This window comes from Musca autumnalis, unplaced genomic scaffold (genome assembly GCF_047663935.1).
Source record: "Musca autumnalis isolate F117 unplaced genomic scaffold, ASM4766393v1 scaffold_4, whole genome shotgun sequence".
Classification (NCBI taxonomy): domain Eukaryota; kingdom Metazoa; phylum Arthropoda; class Insecta; order Diptera; family Muscidae; genus Musca; species Musca autumnalis.
The window spans coordinates 72,622,926-72,637,904 of record NW_027411977.1 but is presented as its reverse complement, the minus strand read 5'-3'; the positions used below and the strand labels follow the sequence as shown (position 1 = coordinate 72,637,904).

The following is a 14,979-nucleotide window of genomic DNA, read 5'->3' as shown; positions in this document are numbered from 1 at the left end:
TGTGGAGAATTTTCCACGCAAAATCGTGAAAACCTAAAGAACCCCTAAAAAACGGTAACTCAAAAAATTAGTTACAGAATCGCAATACAGGTGTAAGTACCTTCCATTTAGAATTAGTTAAGGCGCACCGTGTATTTATAACAGTAGTTAATTATTTTTTGTTTATAAACATATTTAAATTTTGGACAAACATATTTTTATTTTTTTTAAATATTTATTTTTTAATTTGATTGTTTAAGCTGGAGCATTCCCCCAATGGCGTAACTTCATTTATTACTCTCTATTACAGAGAGTAATGTTTTTCAAAACGAACTGACAGTGTTGCAAAATTTTACTGATCGCTACCAATATGTATCATGATTTCATCCCGGCGAAGGGAATTATCAATGGCTTTTCAGCTTTTTGAAATGATGCCCTTTTTAGCGAAAAACCGAACTCTTTAAGTGTCTAGTTTTCTCAAATAAATGAGAATCACACGCACTTTTCGGCTTTTGCAAAAAACATCAGAACAAAAATATTTGCAAACAACTAGCAGCAAGTATCAACTAAGAAACCATCAAGTTCTGTAAGTTGAAAAACATCACAGTTGCAATCGAAAATAAATAGAAACAATAATATACATTAAAAAAAAGAAAATATTTGTTTTCAAAGACAAAATATTTACAAAATATTGTTTTAAATAAAATAATAATACTTAATAAAATATTTTTTTAATATATTTTTTTAATATTAAAAAAAAAATAATAGAAAAAGTAAACAAAAAATAAAAGTTAAACAATTCCTTATTGAAAAACATTTAACTTAAATTAAAATAAATATTTAAATATTTAAGATAAATATTTAAAATATACGTACTTACTTAAAATAATTAAATAATTTGTTGAGAATAATATTAATAATAATAATAATTAACTGTTATTAATATAAGAAAATATGAAATATTGAAATCAATAATTAGATATTAAAAAAAATTAAATATTAAAAAAATAATTAAATATTAAAAAAATTATTATTTTACTATTATTATTAATATTATTATTTTTATTAATGTTATTATTTGTATTATTATTATTATTACTATTATTACTATTACTACTATTATTATTGTTATTATTATTATTATTATAATTATTATAATTATAATTATTATTATTATTATTATTATTATTATTATTATTATTATTATTATTATTATTATTATTATTATTAATATTATTATTATTATTATTATTATTATAATCATAATTATTATTATTATTATTATAATCATAATTATTATTATTATTATTATTGTTATTATTATTATTATTGTTATTATTATTATTATTATTGTTATTATTATTATTATTGTTATTATTATTATTATTATTATTATTGTTGTTGTTATTATTATTATTAATATTATTATTTTTTATTATTATTATTATATTATTATTTTTATTATTATTATTACTATTATTATTTTATTAAAAATGTTCATTCTTTAGTTAATTTCAAAAACAAGATATTTAAATGATGTTGTTTTTAATAAAATAATAATATTTAATAAAATGTTAAATTAAATATTAAAAACAATAATTAAATATTAAAAAATAATAAAAAAAATAATTAAATTTAATAAAAAAATAAATTAAATAGTAAAAACATAATCAAAAACTATTTTAATAGAAATATTCATATATTCGAAAAAAAAACAAATTATTTTTTCTAACAAATATTTATTTTTAAAACAAAAAATAGTTTACAAAAATCTGTAATTTCTAAAAAAAATTAATTTGTATAAAGATATGAATGCATATTTAATATTTAACAAGTAAAAAAGTATCAGTCGGCTTTGCCGACAGAGATATACCCTCAGCCTATTTGAATTGGAACTTTCATCTACGGACAGATCGAATGTATTTAGGGTCTTTTCAGAATTTTGTGGCACTTTTTGGACATTTGAACTTGCCGACAAAAACGTGGATTAGGATTAAAGGGAATGAACCGACATAGTGCATTACGGTAGCGGATCTTATTTTGAGAGCCATATCTTTTCGATAGATATCGCGCTAGTCATTTCAGTGGGTTATCGTACACCTGTTGGAGCAGTATGCCATGAAGCATGGACTTGTCCACGGAAAACATAATATGGCTGTATATCATCGGTATAAATTTCCAAAGGATCTCCAAACAGACCCTAAACTGCACTTGGACACAGATGTTGCATTTTGTGGGGAGGTATCCTAAGGAGAGGACCGATATGGGCCATTTTAGAAGTAAAATTAAGTTTGGACAAAATATGACGAAGGCAAAATTTTGGACCAAATTCGTCTATCACTTCGAGAGTTATTATGCTCTCCAACTACTACATATGGTGCCACAGGGGGTTTTTACAACTTTCGGGCTGTTTTCCCAAGAAGTATGGACTTGCCACTGAAAAAACTTTTACCGTTGTAATTGAGTCAGCGATTGCAAGTTCATTCATCAGAATTCAAAGTTAGTCAAGAGCTGGTTTAAAAGTGAACTTATCCGACATTTTGTGTGGGAGGTACCCGAAGGAATGGGCAAATATAGTCCTTATTCAAACCTGATCTATATCTGATGCGTAAAGTATGGACCAAATCGGTCCGTCCCATCAAGAGTTATCGTGCGCACAATTTTTCCGATAATTTTTGAATTTTTGTGGGGGAGGTACCTGAAGTAGTGAACCGATATGGCTTATCTTCTAACGTAAACTAAGTTTGGACAAACTATTATGAAGGCCAAATTCCGGATCGAATCGGCAGATCCGTTCGAGAGTTATCTTGCGCTCCAACCACTACACACGGTGTCCTAGGGGTTTTTTGAACCTTTCAGGCTATTTTCTCAGGAAGTAGGGTTGTGCCCCTGATGAAACTTTTACCGCCGTATGGGGGGCAGTGAATACAAGTTGCTAAAACTAAAATCAACGCTATTCGAGAGATGGCCCTAAACTGAACTTTTCCGAAATTTTATGTGGGAGGTACCCGAAGGAGTGGACCGATTGAGTCCATATTGAAACCCTATCTAAGTCTGGTACACGCTCCACGATGGGCAAAGTATGGACCAAATCGGTTACTCCCTTCAAGAGTTATCGCGCGCACAAATTTTCGGAACATTTTCGAACTTTTGTGTGGGAGGTACCGGATGGGGTGGACCGATATAGCCCATCTTCGAGAGTTATCGTGCGCTCCAGCCAGCCAGACAGACAGACAGACGGACGGACATTGCTCAATCGACTCCAAATTGTCTGAAACACATTTCGTCCAAACATACTTGGGGCCTAAAACCATTATTTCGATGAGGCACATTTTGCCCGTATGAAAGTGTATATACCCTTCATAGCCTAAAGGCTGAGGGTATAAAAAAAAAACACCTTTTACAAACATTTAATTTAAAAATTTATTTAATTTATAATGTATTCTAACAAATATTTCCTTTTCAAAAAAGGAAAATATTTTTACAAACATCTGCAATTTTTTAAAATTAATTAAAAAAAAATAATATGAAAAATTAATACTTTTTACAAATATTTCATTAAAAATAAAATATATATTTTTTAAAAATATATAATTTTAATTAATTTTTTAATAAATATTTATTTTTTTAATGTTTAACCTATCGAATTGCACCAATATTTTTTGATCGTCAACAATTGGTGTTTTCCCTCCCAAAATGTTGTATATTAATATTCGCAATCATTATTAAAAAATAAAAAAGCTAAAATACTGTGATCGGTCGGTCGGTACCGTTATATGGGGGCTACAATAAATCTATGTCCATAATTTTTGTTGTAGAAATTTCTTGGTCACTGGGAATCCTAAAGGAGAAATTATAGCTAATTTGGTCTGCCAATTAGCTAAAAGCGTCAAAATACTTCAAATCGGGCGGTACCGTTATATGGGGGGCTATACCCAAACGTGGACCTATCTTGGCAATTTTTAGTGGAGAAGTTTCTAGTTCATTGAGAATCTCAAATGTCGAATTTCAGCTAGTTTGTTAAAAAAATGTAGATAAAATCCTCAAAATGTCTTAAACCGGGTGGTACCATTATATAGGGGCTGAAATTTTGTATTAGGTCTTCGTTGGGGGTATAAAACTTTGCACCTGAAATTTGTTGGCAATTGTCCACGTCTTCATATAGCCCTCAGAGTACAGTACCTCCAAATTTTCTGCATTTTGAAGGTTATGGCCTTAATATCCTATCGAAATGACTGAAATTTGGTCTTCGCTGGGGGTATAAAACTTACTACGAAATAGGTCCACGTCTCATATAGCCCCCATAGAAGGGTACCTCCAGATTTTCGATATTTTGAAGGTTATGGCCTCGATATCCCATCTAAATGACTGAAATTTGATATTTTAGCATAGTACACACGGTCCAACAAAACTGACAGTCATCGAGGTCTATTTCGTTAATATCAAAGTCTAGCTGAATAATTACTTTCCTAATCACTAAATTATGCCTTAAATGTTGTATTTCAATAATTTTTAGCTAACAAAAAGTTTCTATTTGGCAGAAAATTGCCGTAAAAGTACGTTGACTGTCAGTTTTGTTGGATCGTGTGTACTATGCTTTAGTCTTCGTAAGGGGTATAAAACTTTCGACCTGAAATTTACCGGTATATCTCCACGTCTTCATATATCCGCCATAGAACAGTACCTCCCGATTTCCGGTATTTCGAATGTTGTGGTCTCAATATCCCACTGAAAAGACTGACACTTAGTATTGAGTTTGCATAAGCCCCCATAGAACGGTACCTCCCGATTTCCGGTATTTTGAAGGTTGTGCCCTCACCCTGCAAAAATTCGGATCCAGTAGTCATTACGTAACCCATTACAAAGTAATGTAAACAAGCTTCTTTTCCCATTACAAGTAATCTGAAAAGTAATGGGATACTTCTTAAAAAAATTACAAGGCAAACCTACTTACTTTGCTCCTCACTAAGTAATGAGGACGGTGGCACAGTGAGTGTGTGTCCGACTGTAAATCCTAGGGTTGTGTGTTCAACGCTCACTGTCGGCACGCGAGTTTTTTTTTAATTAAAAAATAACAGTTCGTGGTGCACATGTTCACTGCACATTTAAGTTCTTAAGCAACCCTTAATGTTCGTGTGCGTGGCATAGTATGTAGTGTCTTTGGCTAGAAATCAGAGGGTTCGTGTGTTCAACTCGCACAGCGATCGAAATAAAATAAAGTAAAATAAAAGAAAGTGTGATGAAATTAAAAAAAAACTCTACATCAACTGTTCTAAAAATAGAGTTTTTTTCTACTTACTTTTCAACTTCTAGTGGGCACAGAATAACTAGTTATTCTAGTGGTCATAAAATAACTACAAAATGAGTGCGACATGCCCTTGTAAAAATAATGGGGAAGAAAGGGGGTTTGCGAGTAGTTACGGCTGCCAAAAATCCCTTACAAAACCCATGATTTTGGGAGGACTTTTTTTGCTGGGCAGTATCCCACTGAAATGGCTGAAATTTCGTATTAAGTCTTCGTTGGGGGTATTAAGCTTTCCACCTGAAATTTGTCGCTATAAGTCCGCCCTTCATATATCCCCCATAGGACGGTTCCTCCCAATTTTCGGTATTTTTAAGGTTGCGTCCTCAATATCCAACAATATCGTCTTCATATAGCTCGCATAGAACAGTACCCCCCGATATCCGCTATTTTGTAGGTTGTGGCTGTGGTTATACATTTCTTTATTTTATTGACTTGTCTGACGTAAATTTTAAACAGAAAAAATGTACACATAAACATTTTTGAAGATATTTGTGAAATATTTGTTGCATACGAAAATATATAAAATGCATATGTGATATGTTTCGATTGCAATTTAATCAGAAGCCAAAAATATGCCCAGTCCCAAAATTTGACATTAATCGGACCAAAAATAAAGGTTGCATAAAATTCCGCTGTCTAACGATGACATACCGCTAGAGCGTATCAATAAAATGATCATTCCGGATTCTGATTTTTATCTGCGATCTCCCCCCCTTCATCACCTTTGCAGCCGTTTTGTCTTTGGATGTAAACTTTAGATTCTGTGACAGTTTATCAGAAGCTTTTGATTTATTTATAGTAATTTCTCTTTCATTATACTTTTAATTGTTTTCTAATAAATATTGTTTTCCTACTATGACGAATGTAGTAAAAGACCTTGAAATACTTATAAACTTTTGTATCTATTATAGAGCAATATACATTTGTTAATTAGGAAAAATATTTTCATTCTATTTTTAATTTAATAAAAATCGCACATTTCCCCAAAGAAATTTCCAAAATTATAAATATCATAAATCACTGGCAGCTATCCATACACCCACCCAACCGACCATTGACTGCTGGCTGACCTATTGAAACACAAGTGTTTTAGCTATGAATTTCAAAATGAATTTTCACATTGATCCGCGCCACTAGCTGCCACACAACAGATTTCTCAGAACTTTTTACGTCAATATCTGTGAAATGTATTTCTATTTTCATTTTGAGTTATTCGTCTTCTACATGTTCTTCTCATTCTGTTTCTTTCCATACAATTTTATACTAATTAATTTGTAATCAAGATCTGTGGTTTATTTCAAATATAGACGGCTGGCTAGTCATTGGAAATGAGTAGAAAAGAAAAACTACACTATATGAAAAACAAATGCCTGCTTCCATGGCACCTCTTGTGTTATGGCAAAATTATTAATTGATGCAAAAAAAAAATAAATAAATAAATATATATATAAAATAAAATAAAAAATAATAAAAAAATAAAAACCTTTAACCACAGAGAACTTTAGGGGTCGATTTTGGATAGCAACCCAACTCCAGTTGCGTTGCCCACAACAAATTTAATAATAGAAATTTCCATTTTCGCATTGAAATTTATACTTTTTCACTATTAAATTACTAGCTGAAGGTTCAGAACACTGATATTGAATGAATTTGACAAACATTTCTGTCCTTGCACGCATTTTAATTGTATTATTTTCTCATCTGGCAACGCAACTACAGTTGAGTTGCTATCCATAATCGACCCCTTAAATATATATTTTATATTATTACAGAACATCTATAAATATATTGATTAAAAATAGCATGTACGCAAATTGTTTTTGAAATATATATTGATATACATACATATAAATTACATTTTCACTAAAATATAGTTTGTTGCCTTTATCTTTTTGAATATCAAAACATATTTTAAAATTCCAACTCCATGACTTCAATTTTTGCCGGGTTAACACAACATTGTCCTTGGTAGCCAATACTACTTTACTACCCTTTTTATTTATTATTTTTATATAAAATTAATGATTTATTTGTTCTTTATACGTATTTTTATTGTTATTAATTGTATTATTCATCATTGTAATAATTGTGTATTTTCTTTCTTTCTTTTTTTATTTATTTTTACAGGATCAGTACGACAATTTAGCCATACACACAAATAAAGGCATTGAATTCTTGGATAAATATGCAAATTTTATACGTGACCGTTTAACGATAGAAACAGAATATGCCGCCAAATTAAGGTAAGCCATGTCTCACAATATTTACATTATTGCTATTGTTAATTTTTTATTACTCAGTTCCAGTACGTATTTATAAATTATATTACTCATTTCCTTACAACAAAGAATTATTGAAAAGAGAAAAAAATACAACAACAACAAAATCACGTCAATATTATTGACTTTTTTTCTGAATTTGATGCTTCCTGAGAAAATGCCCGGAAAGCTTGAAAATACCTATATGACACAATGTGTAGTGCCTGGAGCGCATGATAATACTCGAACATATTAGCCGCCGATTCAGTCCAAAATTTTGGCTTATAGTCCAAACTTAGTTTAAATTCGAATGGTTAAAATGGTGCCTACGATAACTCTCCAATGTAATAGCCGATTTGGTCTGTACTTGGAACATAGTAATATTTCTGCCAGACATAGATCCAGTTGGAATATGGACTGTATATGGGCCTTATTGTAGAAAATTAAAATATGCTGAAACTGAGGTATGGGATTCACCGAGGGATTTTTTTTTTTTTAAATAATAACACTGTACAACACAAAAAATAATTACAAGATAATTCGGCCAGATTATGAAAGAGGACCGAAAAAAGAAGACACGTGTATCGGCGTTTTGAAAGTTTACGTCGGGAAGTAATCTAAATAGGCGTGGCAAGTTTCGCCCATTTCTACAGGTTTTGAAATATTCGACATCAGATTCCTTAAAATCCTTGCATTTTAGGTATAAAGTGTCTGTGGCAATATTACTGACAGCAATGCGGGATATCTTTTTATGAAAAAATTAACCCTCATGCGAGTCACTAAAGGGGTCTTTTTGGTCCATTTTTTTTTCAAAAAAGTTTAAAAACTCCTTGAAAATGAGATCGTATCAAATCAAAATATTCTACAAAATTATTTATCATAAACTTTTATTATAGGTCCCCGAATACACCAAAACTCTAAATCGTACCTAAACGCCAGGAATCTGCCAAAAGTAAAATCACGTTTTAGTGTTAATGTTGTACTTTATCTGAGTTTATTACGTTTTGTCCCACAAAACTTTATTCTAGATAGAAGACGTCAAAGACAAAAATATTCTCCATCAAATTTCAATATAAGTCGCCAAATAAATGAAATATGAATTTACAATATATATCAAGAAAATATATACATCAAATTTGCCAACAAAACACCCAAATATTTTTTTAATAAATTTGTTTTGTTCTTTTTTCGGGTTGATGCATGAACGTAACATGAAATTTAGTTTTAGACGAAAGTTGTTAAAAGAAGAAATATTCTACACAAAATTTCAGTATAAGTCCCAGAACAAACTATATATCTAAGTAAAATACTTTGTTAAGAAATTTACGTTACAAAATTAGATATTATAGGTAGAAATTATTTGTTAAACTTTTAGAATCTTAATTGAAATTTATTCCATACTCAGTCAAAATCTCCTAAAATACCTTACTTTTTGGGGATTGTGTCAAAAGAAGAAATGTTCCAAATCAAATTTCATGATGAGTCTCTGAACAAAAGAAATTTGTAGCTATAATATTTAACATCTACAGAAGCCTTCGCTTTTTATATATTATTTAGGAACATATTCTACCGTTTTTATTCACATTTTCCTTATCTTCGGTCACAAAATATATTTTATTGATGTTTTTTCATAAGAAATTCTTTCAGAAGATTATGTGTGCTCGATCCATACTGTTTTTGAAATATCTATGGTGAATTTATATAGAGGAAATATTGACAACCCAGATCGGACTTTGAAAAATTACGTAGTTTAGATACCCCGCATTGTAGTCAGTAATATTGCCAAAGACACTTTATACCCAAAATGAAAGGATACCAAGGAATATGATGTCGAATATTTCAAAACCTGTAGAAATGGGCGGAACTTGCCACGTCTATTTACATTACTTCCCGACATAAACTTTCAAACCGCCGATACACGTGTCTTCTTTTTTTCGGTCCTCTTTAATAATCTGTGCGGGGTTTCTTGTAATTTTAAAAAAGTTCAATTTTGTTGTACAGTGTAATCGGTTTAGAAATTTTACCGAACGGAGTGACTCACTATGGTTCAATACTGCCACATCGTAATAATTTTTTCTAACTGAAATTAAATTCGAAGATGGAATATATAGGATATCTCCTTCGAATATATCCTCCAAGAAACTTCAAAATTTTCTCTTAAGTGCAACTTAAGTGTTGTGAGATGATCGGTTTAAACATTTTTATAAAAGAGTTCTTGGGGTTTGGACTACAAAAATATACTTTTTTGGGGAACAGATCTATGTTTCCTAACGCTGAGAAAAAAATATGATTGATCCAACAATATTCGAAGAGCAAAATATGTATTGTAAAGATATTGTTAGATTCCGCATGTAGTATTGTGAGTCCAACAATCTTTTTTTGTTAATTACAGCAATTGTTTTTGTCATATCCAACAATAGTTGTTGTCATATCCAACAATAGCTTTTGTCTGCTGGACAATATTATTCTCTTTTATTCGACAATTTTGGTGAGTTTTGTTTGTATGAGTTCCTCTTATCTTTGTTCGTTTTATGTGTATGTAAACCATGAGATTCTCGTTTTTATTTGTTTCTTCTTTCTCATCCTGCTTTGTGTTTTGATAGATGAGTTACACCACAATTGGAGAAGTGTTTTTGGTCGTAATTTGTGTTTTCTTTTCATAGTTGTGGTGGTTTTATGGTATTACTTATGTTGGGGGTAGGTGCTTGGAGGATGACCGCAATGGAGTAGTTTTATGTTTCTTCATTCAATTTGTTGCATTTTTTAGTTAGACCTGGGCCCTATTCCTCGAAACAACTTATCGCTTTTCATTTAGCATTTATCAAAAAGTAGTTATTTTGAAAAGTGATAACCTTTTTTGTTCCACAAAATTACTTTTCAATTTCCCTTGCACTTAGCAAATGTGTCTATCACTGTTCTTTTAGCACAGTTGTTGTGCTTTCTTGCTAAATTTTTCCGCCATATTGGTAAGTCTCTCAGTTCTCTTGCAAAGTGTGAATGATATTTGTTCCACAGAACGTTTCATCATCTTTGCATTATTTTTTATTTGGCAATAATAAATAAGACATGTAAAATTGAGACGAGCGAAAAAATGAAATGAAACTGATATTATTAAAAGTAAATAAAATAAAATAAAATTAAATAAATTAAATTAAACTGAAATAAAATGAAACAAACTAAAATAAAATAATATAAAATAAAATAAAATAATATAAAATAAAATAAAATAATAAAAAAAATAAAATAAACGAAATAAATTAAATTAAATTAAAATAAAGTAAAATAAGATCAAATAAAATAAAATGAAGTAAAATAAGATAGAATAAAATAAATTAAAAAAAAAAAAACAAAAACAAAATAAAGTGAAATAAAATAAAATAAAATTAAGTGAAGTAAAGTAAAATAAAATGAAATAAAGTAAAATAAAATAAAATTAAAAAAAAAATAAAATAAACCAAAATAAATTAATACGAAATAAAAATAAAATAATTTTAATAAAGATTAAATAATAATTAAACGATATAAATTAAAATAAGATCAAAATAAATCAAATGAAGTAAAATAAAATGAAACAAAATAAAAAATAAAACAATATAAAATGAAGTGAAATAAAATAAAATTAAATAAAATTAAAGTTAAAAAATAAATAAAATAAAGTAAAATAAAATTAAGTGAAATAAAATAATCTAAAATAAAATGAAGGGAAATACAAATAAAATAAAATAAAATAAAATACAACAAAATTAAGCGAAATCAAACAAGTAAAAAGCGTTATGTTCGGCGTAGAGTAATTAGTTTTCTTTCTCCACAAAGTAGAGAAGTTATGGGTACTTTACACGATATGTTTTTTACATATGAGTTGTCACTTTTCATATACATTTACTACGGGAGAAGTGACAACTCATATGTAAAAAACATATCGTGTAAGGTACCCATTACTTGTCAAATTATAACTAATTCGTTCTAGAAATGTATCTAAAAACCTTAAAATAGCTGAAATCGGACGGTACTGCTATATGGAGGCTATAAAAAACGTAGACCTATATCCATAATTTTTTGTGGAGACGTTTCTTGGTGACTGTCTGAATTATACCTAATTCGGCCTGGAAATGTAGCTAATAACCACAAATTAGCTGAAATAGGGCGGTATATGGGGGCTATAATAAAAGATGGGCCTATGTCGGTAAGTTTTGGAAGCATATTAAAACTAATTCGTTCTGAAAATGTAGCTAAAAGCCTTAAAATAGCTGAAATCGACGGCACTGCTATATGGGGGCTATAACAAAGCTCAACTTCCAACACGTGTGAACAGCATTCCATCCCCCCTATCTCAACTCGTTCGGAAGATAGCGTGATTACAACAGACGGACGGATGTGGTTAAATCAACTTAGAATTTTACGCTGATCAAAATGAGTTACAAATGAAATATTAAGGTGGAGGTTATAGTAATAAATAAAAATGGTCTCTCAAATAGAGTTTAGTCTAAATGTAAAATCAAGAAACATCGATTTGTGAGGTTGTTCGCAGGGTGGAAGTTCGGAATGGGGTTGTTCGTAGGGTGGAATTTCGGATAGTGAGAGTTCGAAGTAGGATGGTTGATTCAGAGGGTAGAAGTTCGGAAAAATCTTTACAATTTCTTGTCATAACCGTGTTTTCAGTATTTCCGAACAAAATCTCGCTTTAACAATGTACATTGGCAAAGAGAACGTTTACCTCGCAAATTTAAGGCAAACTTATCAAAATTTGGTCTGCAAAATCAAAATGCAGAGTTTTCTGTGGAACGAAAGAGCAAAATTTTTTTGTAAAATCTTAGCAAAATACGCTTTGCCGTTACAACTTTTCACTTAGCAGAAATAACGTTTGTGGAACAGAAATCAAAAAAAGAGTTACATTATTTTGAAAAGTAAGCAAACTCACTTTATAATTATCAACTTATCACTTATCAAAAAATAATGGTTCTGTGGAACACTTAACTTTGAGCATTGTCAAAAATATTGATAAGTGCAAAATGAAAAGTTGATAAGTTGTTTCGTGGAATAGGGCCCTGGTAAAACCTGGCCGTGTGTAGTGTTTGTCAATGCTCATAACATTATACTTGACATTTATACCAAAGTTATGTGGAAAGTGTATACGAGAATTATATACGACCAAATCAAAAATTACAGTAACAGGTTTTCTGTGCTGACAATAGATTTTCTAAAAATTATCAATGATTTTTTCAATATTGAGGAATTCGGTAAGTTGTTTTTGTTTTGTATATTTGGAGCAAACGATGGTATTTTTGGATTTGCAATTGCAATGCTTGAACAAAACAAATGAATTGTTGAAACAAAAATAGATATTGTTGTTCCAACAAAAGCGAAAAATATTTTTCTCTGCGTGTACGATCTACAGGAATCATTGGCAATCGTCCAACCATTGCAAATGTTTCTCAAACTTAAATTAAGTTCTAAGATGGACTCTATCGAGCAACTCCTTCCGATACCTTCCTCACATAATTTGAAAATATTAGCTCAAGTGCAGTTTAATTGGTGCTCGAGCTTTGCTTTGGAAATTTTCATCGAAGGTAATTCTTCTAATTTTGATTACATTGATAACACTTTTTATATAGTCAGGACCATACTTCCAGACATAATGACCGAAAAGGTCTAAAAAATCCTATGGTCACCAATTAAAATTACTGGTTATCACGATAACTGTCTTCTTCTTCAGGTACCTACTTCAGAAAATTTTAAAACATTTACGCGTTATCCAGTTTACGATCACTTCTCCGATCGTATTGAAATTTTAATAAAGGGTCGCCGTTCGGATCATTGCTACAATATATTCATTTTTGGCTTGGGAAAGTCAATACATCCTGAAATATGGGCCCCAAAATGTAGAAATATTTCGCGTCATTCCTTCATAAATCTCTTGGTAGATATTGCAGTATAATTGACAACGTCATGATTGTTTTATTTTCCACACTTTTCTCGATAATGCACCGAATGTTCCAAAACCCCGTCCATGTAGTAGTATTCTTCAATAATTACGCCAACTGTTTCTGATACCTATCCCACAAACGTAACCTGGAAACTACCAAATCTTCTTTTATTCTCATACGAGATTGATTACCTACGAGCACTCCGAACATAATATCTCTCACAAAACCTGTAGGGTGGGGATACCATTTTGGGTTCGGAGGTATCTTCTGTTTTGTTTAATTGCTCAGTTTTGCCCGATACTGTGTATTATTGGCTCCCAATAAATATTTCTCCAAAAAATTATTTTATTGCGCCTAAAATCACACTATACCTTCATTTAGATTTTTATGGCAAAAAATGTTTAGAATATTGTTATCTTCTAAATAATGCGGTTGCGGTTAGATTAGATTATAAATATTTTTTTTGCATGCCTACATAGCTGCTAGTGTTTAAATAAAATTCCATAACCAATCAATATTTTATAACATTCTCAATTTTTTGTCCGTTCTGACTTTGTCGCAAATTAATTGGCATAATATTCGGTCAGGCAACATCACAAATTTTCAACGTTGTCAAAATACCCCTTAGTAATGTTGGCGACATTTCCTGAGTATTCTAGCCATGACAAAACTTCTCTACAATTGGTGTCCTAGGACACGCCGTTCGCACTCGGGGTGCACTCATTGATATGAAAGAAAGTCTCCCTTATCATATCTGGGATGTTTGGAGAACAATTATTATAATATTTGAAACAAGGGTTCAGAGCATTAATTGTTAAGATCTATTGTTCAGTTCAGGAAAATATTATGTCCGTCTCATTGAATATTCCTTTTGGAGTTAAAAAAAGCAACGTGGACAATGGTATTGCAGAATCGTTTTACTGGGGGTAACCTTTGAACGGGTAGAACTATTTCGAGATTTGTCTTTACACCCTTAGCCTTTAGGGTGTCTACACTTTGATTCGATTATAAAGTTGTGCCTCATGAAAATAATGGTTTGGATGTATGTTTGCACTAAATTCGTTTCATACAATTTGGGGTCGATTTAGCCCTGTCCGTTTGTCTGCCTGTCTGGGCTGGTGCGCACCACAACTCTGGAACAGATCAACCGATTCGAACCAAATTTGCACTTCGTAATATTTTGCCCAAACATACTTTGAGTTGGAAGATGGTCCATATCGGTCCACTGCTTCCAGTACCTCCCCCACAAAAGTACGAAATTTTTCTGAATGGTGAGAACGATAACTCTCGAAGGTAGCGACTGAAATTATCAATAATTCGTCAAGATGTCGGTACCTTGAAGCCATTTGCTTCGGATTTCAACCTCTATAATTCGTATAAAATGGCTGGTCCCTTGGATTACAAGTTACAGTAGAATCTCGATTGCTCGTAATCCAAGGGACCGGCCATTTTATACGAATTATCGAGGTTTTCGATTTAGCGAGGTTAAAATGCGAAGGAAATGGCTTCAAGG

The 14,979-nt window shown here is 30.9% G+C and overlaps 1 protein-coding gene across 45 annotated transcripts in view; it reads left to right on the top strand.

Annotated features, from left to right (window-relative positions):
* Window positions 1-14,979, top strand: part of Cip4 (formin-binding protein 1-like Cip4) — a 278,889-nt gene that overhangs the window by 184,442 nt on the left and 79,468 nt on the right. For all 45 annotated transcript variants that reach the window (XM_073982913.1, XM_073982874.1, XM_073982887.1 and 42 more), the window contains exon 3: window positions 7,412-7,527. In XM_073982913.1, the coding sequence (XP_073839014.1) occupies window positions 7,412-7,527 (116 nt within the window). The remainder of the gene's footprint in view (window positions 1-7,411; window positions 7,528-14,979) is intronic.